This window comes from Galleria mellonella, unplaced genomic scaffold (assembly GCF_026898425.1).
Source record: "Galleria mellonella isolate WM207_F2 unplaced genomic scaffold, CSIRO_AGI_GalMel_v1 utg352, whole genome shotgun sequence".
Lineage (NCBI taxonomy): Eukaryota > Metazoa > Arthropoda > Insecta > Lepidoptera > Pyralidae > Galleria > Galleria mellonella.
Genome location: NW_026442084.1, coordinates 418,339 through 436,542, shown reverse-complemented (window position 1 = coordinate 436,542; position 18,204 = coordinate 418,339). Strand labels below are relative to the sequence as shown.

The 18,204-nt window shown below is 36.0% G+C and overlaps 1 protein-coding gene and 1 long non-coding RNA gene across 3 annotated transcripts in view; one reads left to right on the top strand and one right to left on the bottom strand.

The window, feature by feature from the left end:
* Positions 1–746: 746 nt before the first annotated feature.
* LOC113513145 (zinc finger protein rotund-like) overlaps positions 747–18,204 on the top strand; it is a 247,001-nt gene continuing 229,543 nt past the window's right edge. For both annotated transcript variants that reach the window (XM_052896955.1, XM_052896953.1), the window contains exons 1-2: positions 747–1,044; positions 15,699–16,505. In XM_052896955.1, coding sequence (XP_052752915.1) covers positions 16,326–16,505 — 180 coding nt within the window. In that variant the 5' untranslated portion in view covers positions 747–1,044; positions 15,699–16,325. The remainder of the gene's footprint in view (positions 1,045–15,698; positions 16,506–18,204) is intronic.
* On the bottom strand, positions 10,712–12,738 carry LOC128201129 (uncharacterized). Its single transcript, XR_008253086.1, has 3 exons — positions 12,486–12,738; positions 11,311–11,325; positions 10,712–10,789 (listed from the first exon to the last, which is right to left on the bottom strand). It is a non-coding gene; the product is annotated as an uncharacterized LOC128201129 (long non-coding RNA).

Genomic DNA, 18,204 nt, shown 5'->3' with positions numbered 1-18,204 from the left:
CGGGATATCAATGAATGATGATAAATAATGATGAAGTCAGGTGAATGGGTTCATCGTAATGAACTCATTAGGAATTAACCATGATGGCTTCCGGGAGGGACCGCGAGAAGGTCGATCGGATAATATACTCTATATTACTAGCAGCGGAGCAGCAAATAGTAACGGCACAGGTACCTTAGTTTAGTGACACCGAATGACAGCACATGGATGTCACAGTGTATTCTGTGACGTCCATGGGATCAGTCATGTCTGTAACTGACGGTTGCCATTTTCCGTTGCGAACCGTCAGCTTATTCCATGTATCTATTATAAAGAAAATATCAAATAAATTATCTCCAGTAAGTACTTGCTTCATAAAAGAAATACAAAAAGCTCGCATAGAACATAACTGAATAAACCAATTCATTGACCATTAATAGTAACGTTTGAAAAAAGCTAAGAACATTCTAGAAGCGAACAGCCCTAACCTACCACAAGCGAGGCGAATTAATATCCAAACACTACACTTTCATAGTTCATTCTTTAAAAAAAAAAAACGCAAGACAATGCACCCGGCGCAAAAACTGGCAGGATCACAAGACATGGATGGGCCTATCACTTATGCAAACTTAGGCCACTCCCTGCCCGGCACGCCTACACTCCTATCATCTGTCCTTATCCAGCACACAACGAAATATATCTCCGTCCCTTGCGGACGGATAACGCCTACGCATTTTCAGCGTCGAGTTTTTAGTTGCCGCAAGACATCGCACGGGGTTGCCGGCGCGAGCCACTGGCGGGAAAATTTACTGCACACAAAAAAATACGCAAAAAGTGTTTTTTTTTCTCACCTATTTTTTTTTATTGTACACTTGCTATGAATAGAACGGTGTACTGTTTTTCGGGTGCGCTCCGAAGCGATAACGTTATCAGTGATGTTAATGACACGTGAGCGCGACAGACGGTATACGCGTCTCGCTCGCGCGGCGGCTTTTTTGACTGCAGTGCTTTTTTTTCTCTAATAGTGATGTGCCCGTGCTGTGTTGTTTGTTTTGTTAAGTGAAGGTAATTAAATATTTAATACAATTAATTTAACAAGTTATTCATTCGAATCTATTAATTCACTCACGTATAATTTAATAGGTACGTATCTACTTATTATAATACATATCTATTCCGTCTATCTCCCATTAGGGTAGACAGAAAAAATCAAAATATAATAGAAATATAATAAAAACGTAACTAGACAATGTCTGTACACGGAATTATAAGAAAAAAAAATTTAAAAAACATTGATAGACAGATAGAAAACATATATATTTAAGAAAAATTGAAGTAAAAGATTTTAGTAGAAGCAATTGATGTCAAAACCTGTGGCTCCTCAACGTTTAGAAATCCTAGGAACGGTGAGGTCGCTCTGTGAGGCCTGTGAAGTTACCAGGAAGCTTCTGTGCTTCTAGGCGGAGTTGGATTGGCTGTACTAGCCACGATTCATACACACAATGACCCAAATGAGAGGCTAAACGCGGAAAATAGAGTTTAATTTACATTACATTACATTAGATGCCAAAACATTAAACGTACATCTGTCCGTATGTTTGTTCTGGTATTACGCTAAAACTATAGCACCGAATTGAATGCAACGTTCACTGTTTTATACCTGAAGGTCTAACTTAAAAACTGGTGTAGGTTTCGCCTCTTTACGCCATCTTGAAATAGTATATTTCGTTGGGTTTCTTAATTTTGAAAATCATGTAAACGAAGCAGTGGGCAAAAAGCTAGTCGTTTTTTAAAATCACTGCAAATTTATAGACTATTACAAGTCAATGATAATTTTCATTGACCCTGTGGTCCCGGCATAGGATAGGCGACTAAGGAAGGACTTTTTTTTTATACAACTTAGAATGGCAAACAAGCTGACGGCCCACCTGCTGGAAAGTGGTAACCGTCGCCTATAGACATAAGCAGTACCATAGACATAACAGAGTATACTGTTTCGCCCATGATACTCCCCATGCGTTGCCACTCCTGAGGACTCAGATGTTATTCCTCTGTACCCTGTAAATTCACGCCATGTCCCACCCTTCAAACCGAAACACAACCATGCAAACACGACTACTTCACGGTAGAAACAACACGAGGGATGAGTAGCAGCATCCCTCTTAAAACATCTCCAAAGCTAATATGCGGTTGCCAATCCGCCTGCCAAGCGTGGCAACTACTAGCAAAACACCCCAAGGGGGAGGCTTATGTTCAGCAGTGGACAGTTAAAGCCTGATTTGATGATAATGATGATGGAATAGTAACCCCACCTGCGCTATCGATATACGCTGGTGGGGAACTAGTGAGGGGTGATAGGTGAATAGGTCAACTGACCCGTTTTCATCCTCACCTATCATTTCTCACTGGTCAGCGCAGGCGGGGTTGTTAGGTTCACCCCATAAAAAAGACCTTTCTAAAAAAATTAATGGCCTTCAAACCGAAACACAGCCATGCAAACACAACAGCTTCACAGCAGAAACGCGAATGGGACAGAGTCATTCAAGCAGGCGAATTTTGTACAGTCTCCCTCTGGTTGGTAACGTACTTTCGTAATTTCCAATTTACTTATACGCCTTAAAACTTTTACACGTGGAATAAATAAATAAATATTAATAAAGGTCGGCAACGTACAAGCAACTCCTCTTGTGCTGCAGGTGTTTATGGGCGACGGTAGCCGCTTACCATCAGGTGGACCGTCTGCTCGTTTGCCTTCCTAACAATAAAAAAAAAAATATCCGAGCATATTTTATGATATTTCTCCTAAAATTAATAAAAGAAACGCACACGTAAAGGTAATAAAGCACCCGTATTTGTCGTTAAGTATTAGAAATCAAGGTCAAAAAATTGTCTAATTTTTGGTTCTATGAGAATTGTTGACGATCCCAGGCTTACAAGCGGTATCGAATTTTTAAGTCTGAGGAGAGATTTTGCCTCACTCTGCATGTTCTATCGTTTGTACAACGGATTATGTTCAAAGAAATTGTTCAATACGATGCCCACGGCCACCTTCTACTATCTTACAGTTTGCGTTGACAAGAAGTTCCTTACCTCCTCCATATCTTAGAGTCTAGATAACCGCGTATTTGTACTTTGGTGATGTGTTATGAGAGGCGATACTAGTCATCCCTCGATATCAGGTTGTTAAGTAAAAATACACAGGCTGACATAAGTTAGCTTTAAAGGATTTGTAGATACATTTAAACATATAATAATAATATTTTCTTATTAAAGATAGCTAAAGTCCATTTTTGTTATTAACAATTGACTTAAACTATGTTAGTAAAAGAAAAAAAATTCCAAACAAATCATTTTATGGCCCCTATAATAATTTTGACTCACAATAATGCTCACAGAATGCTGTTACTGCTGCCACTTACTTTAGACAGAAACTTTGAGAAATAACATTTATATAACAACCGTTAAAATAACAAACATTAAAACAACTTTAAAAAAAAACCTACTAAGAGGCTGTTCTGTTAGTGCATACTGTATTCCGAAGAAGTTTTAAAAAGTTATTGTAAATTAAATAGATATCTCTATTTTAATACTTAGTCACAATTTAATATTAATTTTGAATTTAGAATGGAAAAAGAATATTGAAAAAATCCTTTATAGAATCCATATTTTAACTATATATTACATAATCTTTTCAGAAATACTATTAAAATATGAAAATTTTATTCCAACAATTTGTAAGTGATTAAAAAATTAAAATATGTAGTAATTTTACTAATTAATATGAAGTACATATATTAACGAAATAGGTGTTGTTACCTTGCGAAAGTCCACCTGATAATAAGTGGTAACCGTCGCCTATAGACATGAGCAGTACCATACACATAACAGAGTATACTGTTTCACCCATGATACCCCTCATGCGTTGCCATTCCTGAGGACTCAGATATTATTCCTCTATACTCTATAAATTCACTACCATATCCCACCCTTCAAACCGAAACACAGCCATGCAAACACAACTGCTTCACGGTTGAAACACGAATGGGATAGAGGTGCCTAAGCAAACGACTTTTGTACAAAGTCTCCCTCTGGTATATATATGATTAAAATTATTTTGTTAAATTCCATTACTAATGGAATTTAACATAATAATTCTAAATAAATAACCAGTTAACATAAAATGTTATTGGCGTTGTATTAAGTGTAAAATTTAACCCTATCTTCGATTCTTTCACTTACTAATCTATAAACAAATATTTTTATAATAGCAAATGAAAAATATGCAATATACTCCCTCTTACTCTCGACTTCGAAAGCCTACATTCTTCACCATACCAAATAGTAAAGATACATGAAAAGTTATAGTGATTTTTTTTTTGATGGATGAAAATGGTATGGTAACCCCGCCTGCGCTAACGGGATACGCTGGCGGAGCACCAGTGAAGGGTGATAGATGAGAATGAAAACACGCCAGTTAGCCCATCATGATGGATTCATCGGGAATTAACCATGATAGTTTCCAGGGAGAACCGCGAGGAGGTCGACCTGGTTGGGTATATTGCTAGCAATGGGATTCTCAGTCTCCATTACTAACAATCCCTTTCCCCCCAGTTATAGTAATTATTTAAACAAGCAAACAAGCAAACTCTATTTTTATTTATTTATTAAGATTACATACAACTTTTTACATTTTTTAAATGCTACTTATTCGATAACATAAAAATAACTTTGCGTAATGAAAAAGTAATTTACAAGTGAACACCGAATGCATTATTTTTAACAATATCAAGTATTTATTTATTACACTTTAATATATCTACAAAGTATAAATGGCGGACTTAACTTGGCGTTATCTACCAGTCAACTGTAGATAGGAATAACATGTCGTTTGCTTGGGTACCTCTGTCCCATTCTGTGTTTCAACCGTAAAGCAGTTGTGTTTGCATGGCTGTGATATGGATATGGCGTGAATTTACAGGGTACAGAGGAATAACACCTGAGTCCTCAGGAATGGCAACGCATGGGGGGTATCATGGGCGAAACAGTATACTCTGTTATGTCCATGGTACCTACTGCTCATGTCTATAGGCGATGGTTACCACTTTCCATCAGGTGGGCAGTCAGCTTGTTTGCCATTCTAAGTTGTATAAAAAAAACACACACACACATATATAATATATACATACAATTATATCAAATGAAAAACTACACAAATATAAAGGAAAACACCAATATCAGACAAAGCATGCATCTAAAAACATAATACGATTCTATGAATCACTATATAGTATAAAACAAATCGTTTCCCGCTGTCTGTCCCTATGTATGCTTAGATCTTTAAAACTACGCAACGGATTTTGTTGTGGTTATTTTAATAGATAGAGCGATTCAAGAGGAAGGTTTATATGTATAATACATACATAATATAGTAGAGAAACAATGATAATTTTAGAGGTTTCTAATGTAATGTCGTAATTAAACACTTTTTTTAGCATTTCACCTGTGCGAAGTCGGGGCGGATCGCTAGTTGTTAAAAAAAAGAACGCAGTTTATGCCTGAATGCCAACTTGTTTAGGGAAGATCTAATATCAAAGGGCAAAGCATACATACATACACATCTGTCTAAAACAAATGTTTAATATGTTGTATAAGCTATTATGGGTCCTAAATTGAGATCAATTAGATCACTGTGGGCGTTTAGAATCCTACATAATCTAGGTACAGGCGATTCAGCTCCTAATACAGTTTTTTTCCATGTTTCCTAGGTCATTTTCACATTTATAACTTAATAAAGCTATTGTTACTAATAAAAACATAAATCGAATATCTTTATCGATAACTCGCCAATAGTTCGCATGCGCATCACTATTTCATGTGGATTAATAATGATTGTCTATCAAATGCCATTTCCGCTCGATTGCTTCACGACTAGGTGTTTTTTCCATTTCACAATCTGAAACGAACGAAACTGAATTTGAAGACAGTTTAAAGTGAAGCGTTTTGGATTTGGATTTTAGACTTTCGCGTTGTTTACACATATTTTAAATACACAATCGGCATTTAGCGTAATGTAAAAGCTTTTATAGGTAAGACGACACGTCGAAACTACGGCAATAGAGAAGCAGGTACGTAGGTACTATTTACCTGTAAAAGCTTTTACATCGCGTTAAGTCCCGATTCTGTATTTAAAATTAGATTCGATTGTCTTCAATCGACTTGAAAAAAAAGAGGTTCTCAATTCGATACTATTCAAAAATAATTAATAATTAAGTTTTATCATCATCACCATTTCAGCCGTTATCGGTCCACCACTGGGCATAGGTCTCCCTCATAGACTGCCATAAGGAACGGTCCTGAGCCACCTGTATCCACTGACTCCCTGCATTACATTTAAGGTCGTCACTCTGCCTTGTCGTCCTACATTGCGTTTGCCCAGGATCGCCACTCAAGAACATTTCTTCCCTATCTGTTGTTAGTTCTTCGAGCTATGTGACCAACTCATTGCCAACAAATTAATATTAATTGAAATGGCGACCATATTCAATGATTTTTAATAAAGAAAGCATGTTTTAAGTAAATTCTCAGATATAAATCAAAATAATTGATGAATGTAATAATAATAATAAATGTGAATCATTATGTTTTTAAACCTCGTTCTTTCATAAATGCATTTGCCCGTACGGGATTACCACTTAAGAACCTTCCTTCCCCATCAGTTGTCGGTTCTTCGAGGTATGTGATCAGCCCATTGCTACTTTCAGCTTGCTTATCCTTCGGGCTATGTCATTTACATTAATTCTTTGGCTGACTATTAAGTTTACTTGAATAGAATTATTATTATTGTTAATTTATAAGTCTTGCTATAAAAAAAAAAGTTTTATTAAAAGCGCCGTCATCCGGTTACGTTTAATATCCCGTCAGTCAGAACTAGGGCTGCCATCACCTAAATTGCCGACACCGGATGAACACGGCCAAAGTCCTGGACAATTGTTCGAAATATTGTTTTTTTCTCCGGACACTTCTGAAAAAATATTGTTTGTAACAAAAATTAAAATATAGTTATATAAAAATAGGGTTATTGAGGATAAATTTGTAACTTAGATTTATTTCAATTAATCGCGTACGCTATAAAAAAAATTTTATTACCCCTGACAACAAAAGTGGATATTTTTCAAAAACCCCTACCGGACGGCCCCCGGACGCCCTTCAAACTAGAACAAATCCGGGGAATTCCGGACGGATGGTAGCCCTAGTCAGAATTAACTTACTGCAGCACGCTCCCTTAACTCACGCAGTACAGTTACTAAATAATATTATAAACATCATTGATATTTTTAGTAGTAGCCTGTCAAAGATATTAGAAACGGCTCAGAAATATCTGGAGTCGGGTTCGATACCTTTATTATAATTTTGTATGTTAGCATACTAGCTTATAAACATTGATTTGTCTTTTACTGTCATAATTTTATAATTATTTTTGATGAATAAATAAATAAATTAATGCCAATATAATTCAATTATAAGATTAATCAATAAATATACATATACATTTATTATACAGTTAGTGGGTGATAATGGAATGGTAACCCCACTCGCGCTATCGGTATACACCGGCGGGGCACCAGTGAAGGATGATAGGTGAGGATGAAACAGGTCAGTTAGCCCACCGTGATAAATTCAACAAGAATTGTTCACGATGGTTTCCAGGGGGAACCACGAGGAGGTGGATCTAATAGGGCATATTGTTAGCAACGGGGTTGTCAAACACCACTGCTAACAATCCCTTTCCCACCAATAAATGTATATATAACCATAATGAATGAAACTACAAATAATATGATCACGTTTTATAACCAATTACGTAGTTATAGATTAATTATTTTAAGTGATTTGTTAGTAGCGGTGTAAATTTTAGTATTATTAAATAGATAATACTAATATATATGTAAAATATTTGTAATTAAATTAGCAAATTAAACTTTTCCTTTGTGAAAGTTAATAGTTACAGACGATGTGACAATTTTAACTTTTGAAAAACGATTAGAAATTTGAACTTGATGAGCAAAAGTTTATATTTTTTTTGTGTATAATAAAGTATAAATAAATAAATTATATAATATAAAAGATAACGACCACCTACTATATACTTTTATAATAAATTTTATTATGAATCCTATTTTCATTCTTCTTATAAATGTGTCATAAATACGTGAGATCAAATCCAGAGACAAATAAAAAAGTTAACATCCAAGTTTTGGCGGGAAAATCTTGTAACCCGTTCAACGTTTCATTACCCACTTTAACCGTCGCGCTCCGTTCCCGAGCGATCATTTAAATTTACCGTGAAAACAATAACTCTTTCAAAACTGTGTTTACTGAGGTAATTTAATTGTGAATTTAACAGCTTGTTTAATTAATTAATTTGTATAATAGTGATTCATTCTTAAACGTTATTATCTGTGCTATTTTTATTATTCAGTATGAAAGAAATGTATATTGTAATATAAAAACAATACAAATTTCTTACAAATATATCTGAAAGAACGAGGTTTACAAAACATAATGATTCACATTTATGATTACATTCACCAATTACTTTGATCTGTATCTGAGAATTTACTTAAAACATGCTTTCTTTATTAAAAATCATTAAATGTGGTCGCCATTTTAATTAATATTAATATGTTGGCAATGAGTTGGTCACATAGCTTGAAGAACTAACAACAGATAGAAAAAAATCTTGTGTGGCGATCCTGGGCAAACGCAATGTAGGACGACTCCCCACTAGATAGAGTGACGACCTCAAATGCATTGTAGAGAGTTAGTGGATTCAGGTGGCTTAGGACAGTTCCTTATTCCAGTCTATGGGGGATATGGGGGACTTTTAGATAGCGATTTGACACATTTCATACAAAGTTACTCGAGTAAAGCAGCGGGCTACGACTAGTCGCCCTCATAAATCTACAAACCGACTAATATTATGCTAATCGCTAACATTTGTTACGTTAAACAACGGATGCACGAAAAACATAATTTGCACTATATAGAATGTTCTTGGCGTTACAAATTGAGCTCTTTCGTTAGGTGAATTAGGATGAATTTTGTTGTACACGAAATAGTGTTTAGTATTTGTAATGGAGTATAAATAGAAATATAGGATACAATCGTTTAATATAAGAACCGTCAGTATTAACACGGTGTATTTTTTTCATGGTATTAATTACTTGTTTTTGTGTTCACTAACCTCATTGGTGTTAATTAATCGATTAGCGATAATTTGATTTTGCATGTTCCAATTTTAAATGTTTGCACACATATCGCAAATATTGATTATTAATCACATCGCCGTTGCATTTGTTTTGTGAAAAACTAGCTGTTGCATGCGGCTTTGCACGTGTTAGATATTTATTTTAAATTATATTAATTTTCTTAAATATCTTGTGTTAAAATGTACTTTTTCTCAAACATGCTTGGAAATGTGAGCATTATTTTGACAATCTTCTTCGAGATTAATCAAAATTGCCGTACTGGTCAGATACATGCGGGCAGCGGCCGGCAAAAGTTGTATGAAAATCCATATCTGTCGTATTTTGCGGCCAGATAAATTACTATGTAAACTCATATCTGTCCTGTAATTTAAAAATAGAATGACCTTTTACTTCGAAACATGGCTCCCAAGGAGGTAACTAATAAAAGGTTTTATTTAAATTTCGAACTGGCTTGCAAATAGAATGCTGTTTATTGAAAAAATACAAAGGAACATTATGGCGCGTGAAAAATTATTATTGTTCGTTATTCGTCATTGAACTTAAAAAGTAAAATTGTATTTTTGATTTCCGCGCATTATTTGAGAAAAGTACTATACAAGCCTTGGCCACAACTAGGCATTGATGGACTCACGTATGTGTGCCTCGGTTACACCTCGGCCCACATTTGCACGTTCGTCCATCAATGCCTCAGTTGCTGGCCGCTGCAGTAATGTACTATATAGCTTGAAGATAAATTTTTCACAGGGTAAGTGGCGAAAGAGTGAATTTATAATTTTTACGTATAATGCACACAAACATTAAAATACATATTACTTATTAGACTACTTATTATAACAAATTATAATATTACATATATACACACATATAAATATATACATAGCACACACTAGGAAATATAACGAATGCAGTAAAATAAAAAAAAAATATATATATAATAACCTTTTATCATTGCACCGCTCGCCATCAACAGGGAATTCAATCTTACTAAGCATGGGTAATATGGAACCCAATATATAGATATAGGGGAGAAAGGGATTGTTAGTAATGGAGACTGAGAATCCCATTGCTAACAATATATCCAACCAGGTCCACCTCCTCGCGGTCCCCCCTGGAAACTATCATGATTAATTCCTGATGAATTCATCATGATGTGCTAACTGGCCTGTTTTAATTCTCATCGATCACCCTTCACTGGTGCTCCGCCAGCGTATTCCGATGAAGAATCAATCATGATAGTTTCCAGGGGGAACCGCGTGGAGGTCGACCTGGTTAGGTATATTGCTAGCAATGGGATTTTTAGTCTCCATTACTAACAATCCCTATCCCCCCAGTGGGACAGTGGTACCCATGTAAACCATTTTTCTGTAGTGTTATCCTCTGATAATTTATAGAACACTGCGTTCATAGACTTGCTATTATAATATTCTGGACGAGTGGCGGTCTTCCACCGTGCGTTTTTCAAGGCACTTTCTTCCACGCACAACCATTCTATGGAATCAACTTCCAGCAGCAGTATTTCCGAACCGATACGACAACATAACCTTCAAGAAAAGAGTATATTCCTTTTTAAAAGGCCGGCAGCACACCTGCAATGCCGCTGGTGTTGTGGGTGATCATGGGCGGCGGTGGTCACTTACCGTCAGGTGAGCCGCATGCTCGTTTGCCCCCTGTGTTGGAAAAAAAAATAGAATTCTAACTAGACATGAAATATATTGATATGAGGGGTGTTTAAGAGGGTCTGTCTATAGAAGTAACAAAAGAGTCATTTTTAAAATGTTTGTCTGTCTGTCTACATGTTTTTTTTCGACATCACCACAAAATCTACTGCACCAAATTGAATATGGTTTGGCCACATAATATAAGCCTCCCCTTGGAGGGTTTTGCCAGTAATTGCCACGTTTGGCAAGCGGATTAGCAACCGCAGTCAGGCTTTGGTGATGTTTGATGAGGGTATTGCTGTCCATCTCTCGTCCTCCCTTAGTCGCCTCTTACGACACCTAGGGAAAAGGAACGGGTGGGTTATTCTATACCGGGACCACACGGAAATATATATTTTACCAACCTGTAATGTAACATGCTTCTTCGATTAAATTATTTCTTTCTTTCTTTCTAATGCTACTTGACTAGTGTAAACTAGGCCTAACATCTGTTTTCCTCAACTGTATGCAAAAAATTGTCACAGACATATCGGATACACATTTGCATAGCCATTACTGGCCAATGCACGTGATGATTGTATTTTTTCCTTCAACTATTACTTTAATAAGTGTGAATGGGACTTGAAAAAAGTGCGTAAAAACACATATATGCGCGTACGCATACGTTTTGCATATTAACCAATTTGTTCTAGTTATTGCGCCATATGACACTCAATGGATCGTGAAATTATATAATACGGTTATTTTTTTAACCACTTCTAAAGGGAGCAAGTTTTTTTTTATACAACTTAGAATGGTAAACAAGCTGACGGTCCACCTGATGGAAAGCGGTAACCGTCGCCTATAGACATGAGTAGTACCATGGACATAACAGAGTATACTGTTTCGCCCATGATACCCCCCACGCGTTGCCATTCCTGAGGACTCAGGTGTTATTCCTCTGTACCCAGTAAATTTACGCCATATCCCACCCTTCAAACCGAAATACAGCCATGCAAACAGAACTGCTTCACGGTTGAAACACGAATGGGACAGAGGTACCCAAGCAATCGACTTTTGTACAAAGTCTCCCTCTAGTTTTCAATTAATCCAATATGGCTGTTTTGCGGAATCAGGGTTCGATTCCCGGGTGGGCCAATTTTGGAAATTTTCCTATATTGGCTCATGTCTGGATATACAAAGTTGTGTTTCAGATATTATATTAAAATCAGGTACTTTTTCAGATAGTATTGTCACGTATTTAACAGAGGGAGACTTTGTACAAAAGTCATTTGCTTAGACACCGCTCTGTTCCATTCGTGTTTCAACCGTGAAGCAGTTGTGTTTGCACGGCTGTGTTTCGGTTTGTAGAGTGGGATATGGCAGTGAATTTACAAGGTACAGAGGAATATCATCTGAGTCTTCAAGAATGGCAGCGCATGCGGGATATCCTGGGCGAAACAGTATACTCTGTTATGTCTATGATACTGCTCATGTCTATAGGCGACGGTTACCACTTTCGATCAGGTGGGCGGTCAGCTTGTTTGCCATTCTAAATTGCATACCAAAAATATAAATTTTTCATATTAATCATTCATACTCGTTTATTTAATGTGTTTGTTGTAGAAACTTCACGGATATATGTTATGGCTGTATTTATTATTTATATGTTTTAATTAAGTATTATATATATATGTTTCTTTATTATTATTTATTTATATTTAAGAGCTGCGCTCTTGTCGGTGGAGCTCTTGCCACTCGCTACGATTTTCAGCGAGTCTCTTCACCTCTTGATACGACACGACACCAACTTCTTCCTTGATCTGCCTGATGTAACTATGTCTCGGTCTCCCTCTCCCCCTCCTTCCTTCTCTATTAAAGTAAAATAAATAAATAAATATTCGTTGGCTAGTTTCTTATAATAGAGGGTGTTCTAACTTAAAAACAAATCATTGTATTTGTGTAGCTCTTAAGAAAAATACTACCTCTATCCCACAGTTTCGTCATCATCACCATTTCAGCCATTACCCGTCCACTGCTGGACATAAGCCTCCCCCATAGACTGCCATAAAGAACGGTCCTGAGCCACCTGTACCTACTGACTTCTTGCAATACATTTCAGGTCGTCACTCCATCTGGTGGGGGTAGCCAAACGTAATGAATACACCTGGAATTCAGCACGGTGATTTCCAAGTGGACCTCATGGAGGTCGATCTGACAGGGTATATTGCTAGCAGAGATGTTAGAAAGGGAGAAATAGATTGTTAATAATAGGCTCTAACAGCCCCATTGCTAGCCATACACCCTATCAGCTCGACCTCCACGCGGTTTCCCTTAGAAAGCGTCGTGGTTAATTCTAATGGAATTTGTCACGATGGGCTAACTAACTTGCTGTCATCGTCACCTGTCATCACTAACTGGTGAGCCGCCAGCGTATACCGATAGCTCAGGCGGGGTTACCATTTCATTATCATTCATTAAAAAAATGATGCTGGTAGTCCGCATTACTAACATGTCGTATAGGGAGATCAAGGATATGGCCTGGGATAGAGCTGGCTGGAGGAAGATGCATGAATTAGTTGCACCGACAAGAGGAAACTCTTAAATGAAAAGAGATTACTTTTTATCTATTTTAGATAAAAATGCTCTTTTTCCCTCATTTAAAAATTAGTAAGGATTTAGGGCTTAATATTTATTTTTATGTATTTTAAATTTAAATACACTAAATTAATTAAAAGTACATGCTTAATTTGTTTACTAACTCCACTAAATGCGTATAGGAACACACATATATGTACATATACACATCGCCACATTCCGTCCGTCTGTATCCTCGATACCTACAAGTCGTAGAATTGCAAATCGGCTGTTAAACACCGTGACATACCTATAGACATACCTAGCACCTGTATATAGTAAATAAGTTCAACGACCAGTAAGCCACGCCTACTCCCACGCCCACACTGGACTCCGCCCAACAATTCGGTTATGGTGTCTAATATTTATTATGGGGAATAGAATTGAAATAATTGTTATATAATAAAACCTAATTATAAACAGTTTTGAAGGCGAGAAATAGATTGTTAGTACTCAATGGGGACTAGTGGACCCACTGCTAGAAATATTTAGGTCGTCCTCCACGCGTTCATCCCTCGAAACAGTCATGGTTGATTCTTTTTGAATTTGCTACGATGGGCCAACTGACCTACTTTCGTTTTTTACCTATCATCCCTCACTGGTGTCTCTCCGGGGTAAAATTATATATACATATATATATTATGGGCATAATGTGTGTTCGTATGAGGGGGAGGGAAGGGATTGCAATGCGGACTACCAGTCCTATTGCTAGCAATATCAGATCGACCTCCACGTGGTTTCCCTTGGAAATCATCGTGCTGAATTCCAAGTGTACTCATCACGGTAGGCTAACTGACCTGTTTTCATCCTCACCTATCATCCTCACTGTTGCCCCGTCAGTGTATACCGTTAGCGCAAGCGGGGTAACCATTCTGTTATCATCCATTACCAAAATATGTACTTGTACTTTTTTAATTTCTAACCGACTTAAAAAAGATGGAGATTCTTAATTAAAAAATAAAATTTCTTTATGTTTGATACGCCATAACTCCGTAACTTATAAACCGATTTATTCTTTTCTTTTATTAAATGGATATACTTTTTTTTTGATGGATGAAAATGGTATGGTAACGCTAATGGCCTGCGCTAACGGGATACGCTGGCGGAGCACCAGTGAAGGGTGATAGATGAGAATGAAAACAGGCCAGTTAGCCCATCATGATGAATTCATCAGGAATTAACCATGATAGTTTCTAGGGAGAACCGCGAGGAGGTCGACCTGGTTGGGTATATTGCTAGCAATGGGATTCTCAGTCTCCATTACTAACAATCCCTTTCCCCCAAATGGATATACTTTCAGGTTGGGGCCTATAGAAATTTTATCAAAATCGGTACAGTAGTTTAGTTTTTAAATCTAAATAACTGGTTTTTCATAATTGAAGACTTTATTGTAAAACATAAATTAAATTATTATTATTTTTCATTCGTAATTAAATCCTATTTAATTCAATAGCCGTGTAGGCTCCAGCATAGAATGGGCCACCCCCTCTTTTCCCGTTGGTGTCGTTAGAAGCGACTTAGGAAGGTCGAGAGATGGGAAGCAGCGTCCCTCTTAAACATCACCAAAGCCTAACTGCGGTTGCCAACCCGCCTACCAAGCCTGGCAACTACTGGCAAGACTCCCAAAAACAGGCTGTTATAATGATCTATTCAATTCCAAAGACAAACAATAGATTATTTTATCACCTATAAAATACATGTAAAATAAAATCATACGATTGTATACAATGTAAATAGATTTTAAAATGTCGCGACAAGTTTTTGCTTTAGCTATGTTAGGTACTTTGCGTTTCGAATTTTTTGTTGTGGACTTATTAATTCTTTGTAAACGGTTTTACTCGATTGTGTAGGTAAATATTTATGTGAATATAAAATATTTAAATTATAATGTCAAAAAAACTAGGAACTGCGCTCGCGTATAAGCGCTTGTTGTTGTTTGTGAAAAACAAAATGGTCGTCAATCTAAACCGATAATCGATCGACTTCCAAAATCTTGCAATTCCATATTCAAAATTGAAAACAAATATTTAATTTTATAGATACCTAGATAGATAGATACTCTTTATTGTTTCCTCCATAAGATTACAATAGTAAACTTATTATAGATATAAATAATTACAAGAAATAATCACAATTATATTATTTTATTAAATAAACTTTTTTTCTTTCATTTCAGATGTGGCACAGACGGCGACGGCAATAACTCAAAAATATGATTATTTAATCATTAAAACGCTTAAATACATATTTATTTCTTGTACTTAGTGCAATAATAATTTAATTTGAAAATAAAAAAAATATTTTGATTAAATCAAATTATAATAAAATAAACGGGTACAAAAATAATTATTTACTCGATGCTTTTGTTTAATTAAAAATTTATCACGTATTTTAAATTTTAAAATTTTTATTTCACCTTACGTTAAATATAAATTGTTATTAATTTCCATTTAATGTGATCAAGTTATATGAATATTAATTCAGTGAACGTTAAAATTATTTTAATTAATTTAATTAACATTGATCCCGTGAACATTTCGAGATAATATAAATAATGTCTCGGACATTTGCACCACAAAAGTGTTGTATTAAAAGGACATTAGACATTAACAGTGAATTAATAGTGAATTTAAGACACTATTTGAATTTTGAATATTAAAAATATGATTAAATTTGAACAAGTTTCATTAGAAATGTTGACGACTGATTAAATTTGAACAAGTTTCATTAAAAATGTTGACGACTGATTAAAAGTGAACATAGACGATTAAATTTGTTTGAGTGCAATTAAAATGTGTTATTTATGAGTGACTGTAGAGAACAGAGTTGCGGGATGTATACCACGTGGTACAGCCGCGGTGACAGTGGTATGCACCACCACCAGATGGGGCAGCTGTACCATCACGGACCCCCCATGATAAAGACTGAAGCTGGCGTCAATAGTGACTGCATGATGGCTGTGGACTATGCACCTCCCATTAAGGTAAGACTTTTTCTGTAACTTATGTTAGTACACCATTGACATCCCACTACTGGACATGTTAACCGACTATTAGCATGTTAATCAGGCCATATTCATCACCATATCAGCCGTTATCCGTCCACTGCTGAACGTAGGCCTCTCCTATAAATTGCTATAAGGAACGGTCCTGAGTCACCTGCATTCACTGACTCCTTGCAATGCGTTTAAGGTCGTCACTTTATCAAGGAGGGGGTTGTCGTACTGCGTTTGCCCGTACAGGGTCGGCACTCAATTTTAAAAGTATTGCGTTTTTTTAAATGTATTTGTATTATTGACCAGAACACTTAGCACGGGTATATATACGACGCAAACGAATTGTTTCGCTGTTGGGTAGGGTGCGTGTTAGCTCGAACAGTGTCCTGAAGACAATTGCTGATAAAATGGACTGTCCCATCCTAAAATATTGGGTGGGACAGATTATCAATGCAAGAGCGTTATGACCGCTCATTTACTAACATAGATTAATTCAATTTATAACTAACAAAATGGGCCTTGTGTAGTCTAATTAAATAAATATTATTATTATTATTATAGCTCTAATTATCTTTCATATATGTAAATGACAATGACATGAGCGAAGAAACAGACAGATGCAAATAGCGACTTTATTTTATACTATTTAGAGATGTTGCAATTGATTCTATCGATTCAATGATTTTTTACTATTGTATGATAATAAATCCACGGTATAAACAAATCCGACGCGCTCAGTACGTGCTACGTAGATTTCTCATTTGGTGTTTGAAGTTTGAATTTCAAAAATCTATGATCAGGTCACCATCACCAAACAAGATTAAACGCTATGGCACGTACCTCGTAGGGTCTACGACACCAGCACCCGTGCCCACCATTACCAAAGACAAAATCCACACAAAAACCATAGAGAAAAAGATACCAACCTGTTTGCGTAAGTCCAGAACGGTCACGCACGACCGCGCCCGATTTTGAACGGCCACCGAGCGGCGAATCTCTTTCTATTCGTCTATTTTTCTAAAAACTTCCTATTGCTTCCATGATATGGATGCTGCGGTCCAAAAAAGCGATCACGTCGCATCTACGTGAGTAATCATCTCGTTAACTGTTGACTTTGCACACCTGTTCCGTTGAATGATGCTCCGTCCATTCATGACTTCGAATGACTCGGATGAAATAATGTTTTGGGGAGAGCTTATCTGGTTCTTAACTAATAAAATGATACAAGTTAAATTAATAGAGTTAATTAGAAACCCAGTGATAAATATTCAGAATAGTAAAATATTTTGCTCAAGGAATATATGAGTTAAACTACCAATAAATAATATTTTAATATAAGCATTAAAAGTAATTAATTCGTTTAAAAATAACAAACTAATTAATTAATTTAATTAGTTTGTTATTTAATTTTAAATTTTTATGTTATTTAATGTTATTTACTTATATTTTTAATTAAATACAATAATTACTTATGAACGTTTGTACAAAAATCTGTAACAATATGTAACATTTTAAGCGCTTTTATTTTTTACAAAAATAATGTGAGTTTCTGGGGATTATTCGAATTGATACCTGCTATTGAATTTTACCATCATACAACCCGGTACAAACTCAAGTTTCATCCCAACCACCTAGATCAGTGGCGGTCTTTCACTGTGCGTTTTTTAAGGCACTTTCTACTACGCGC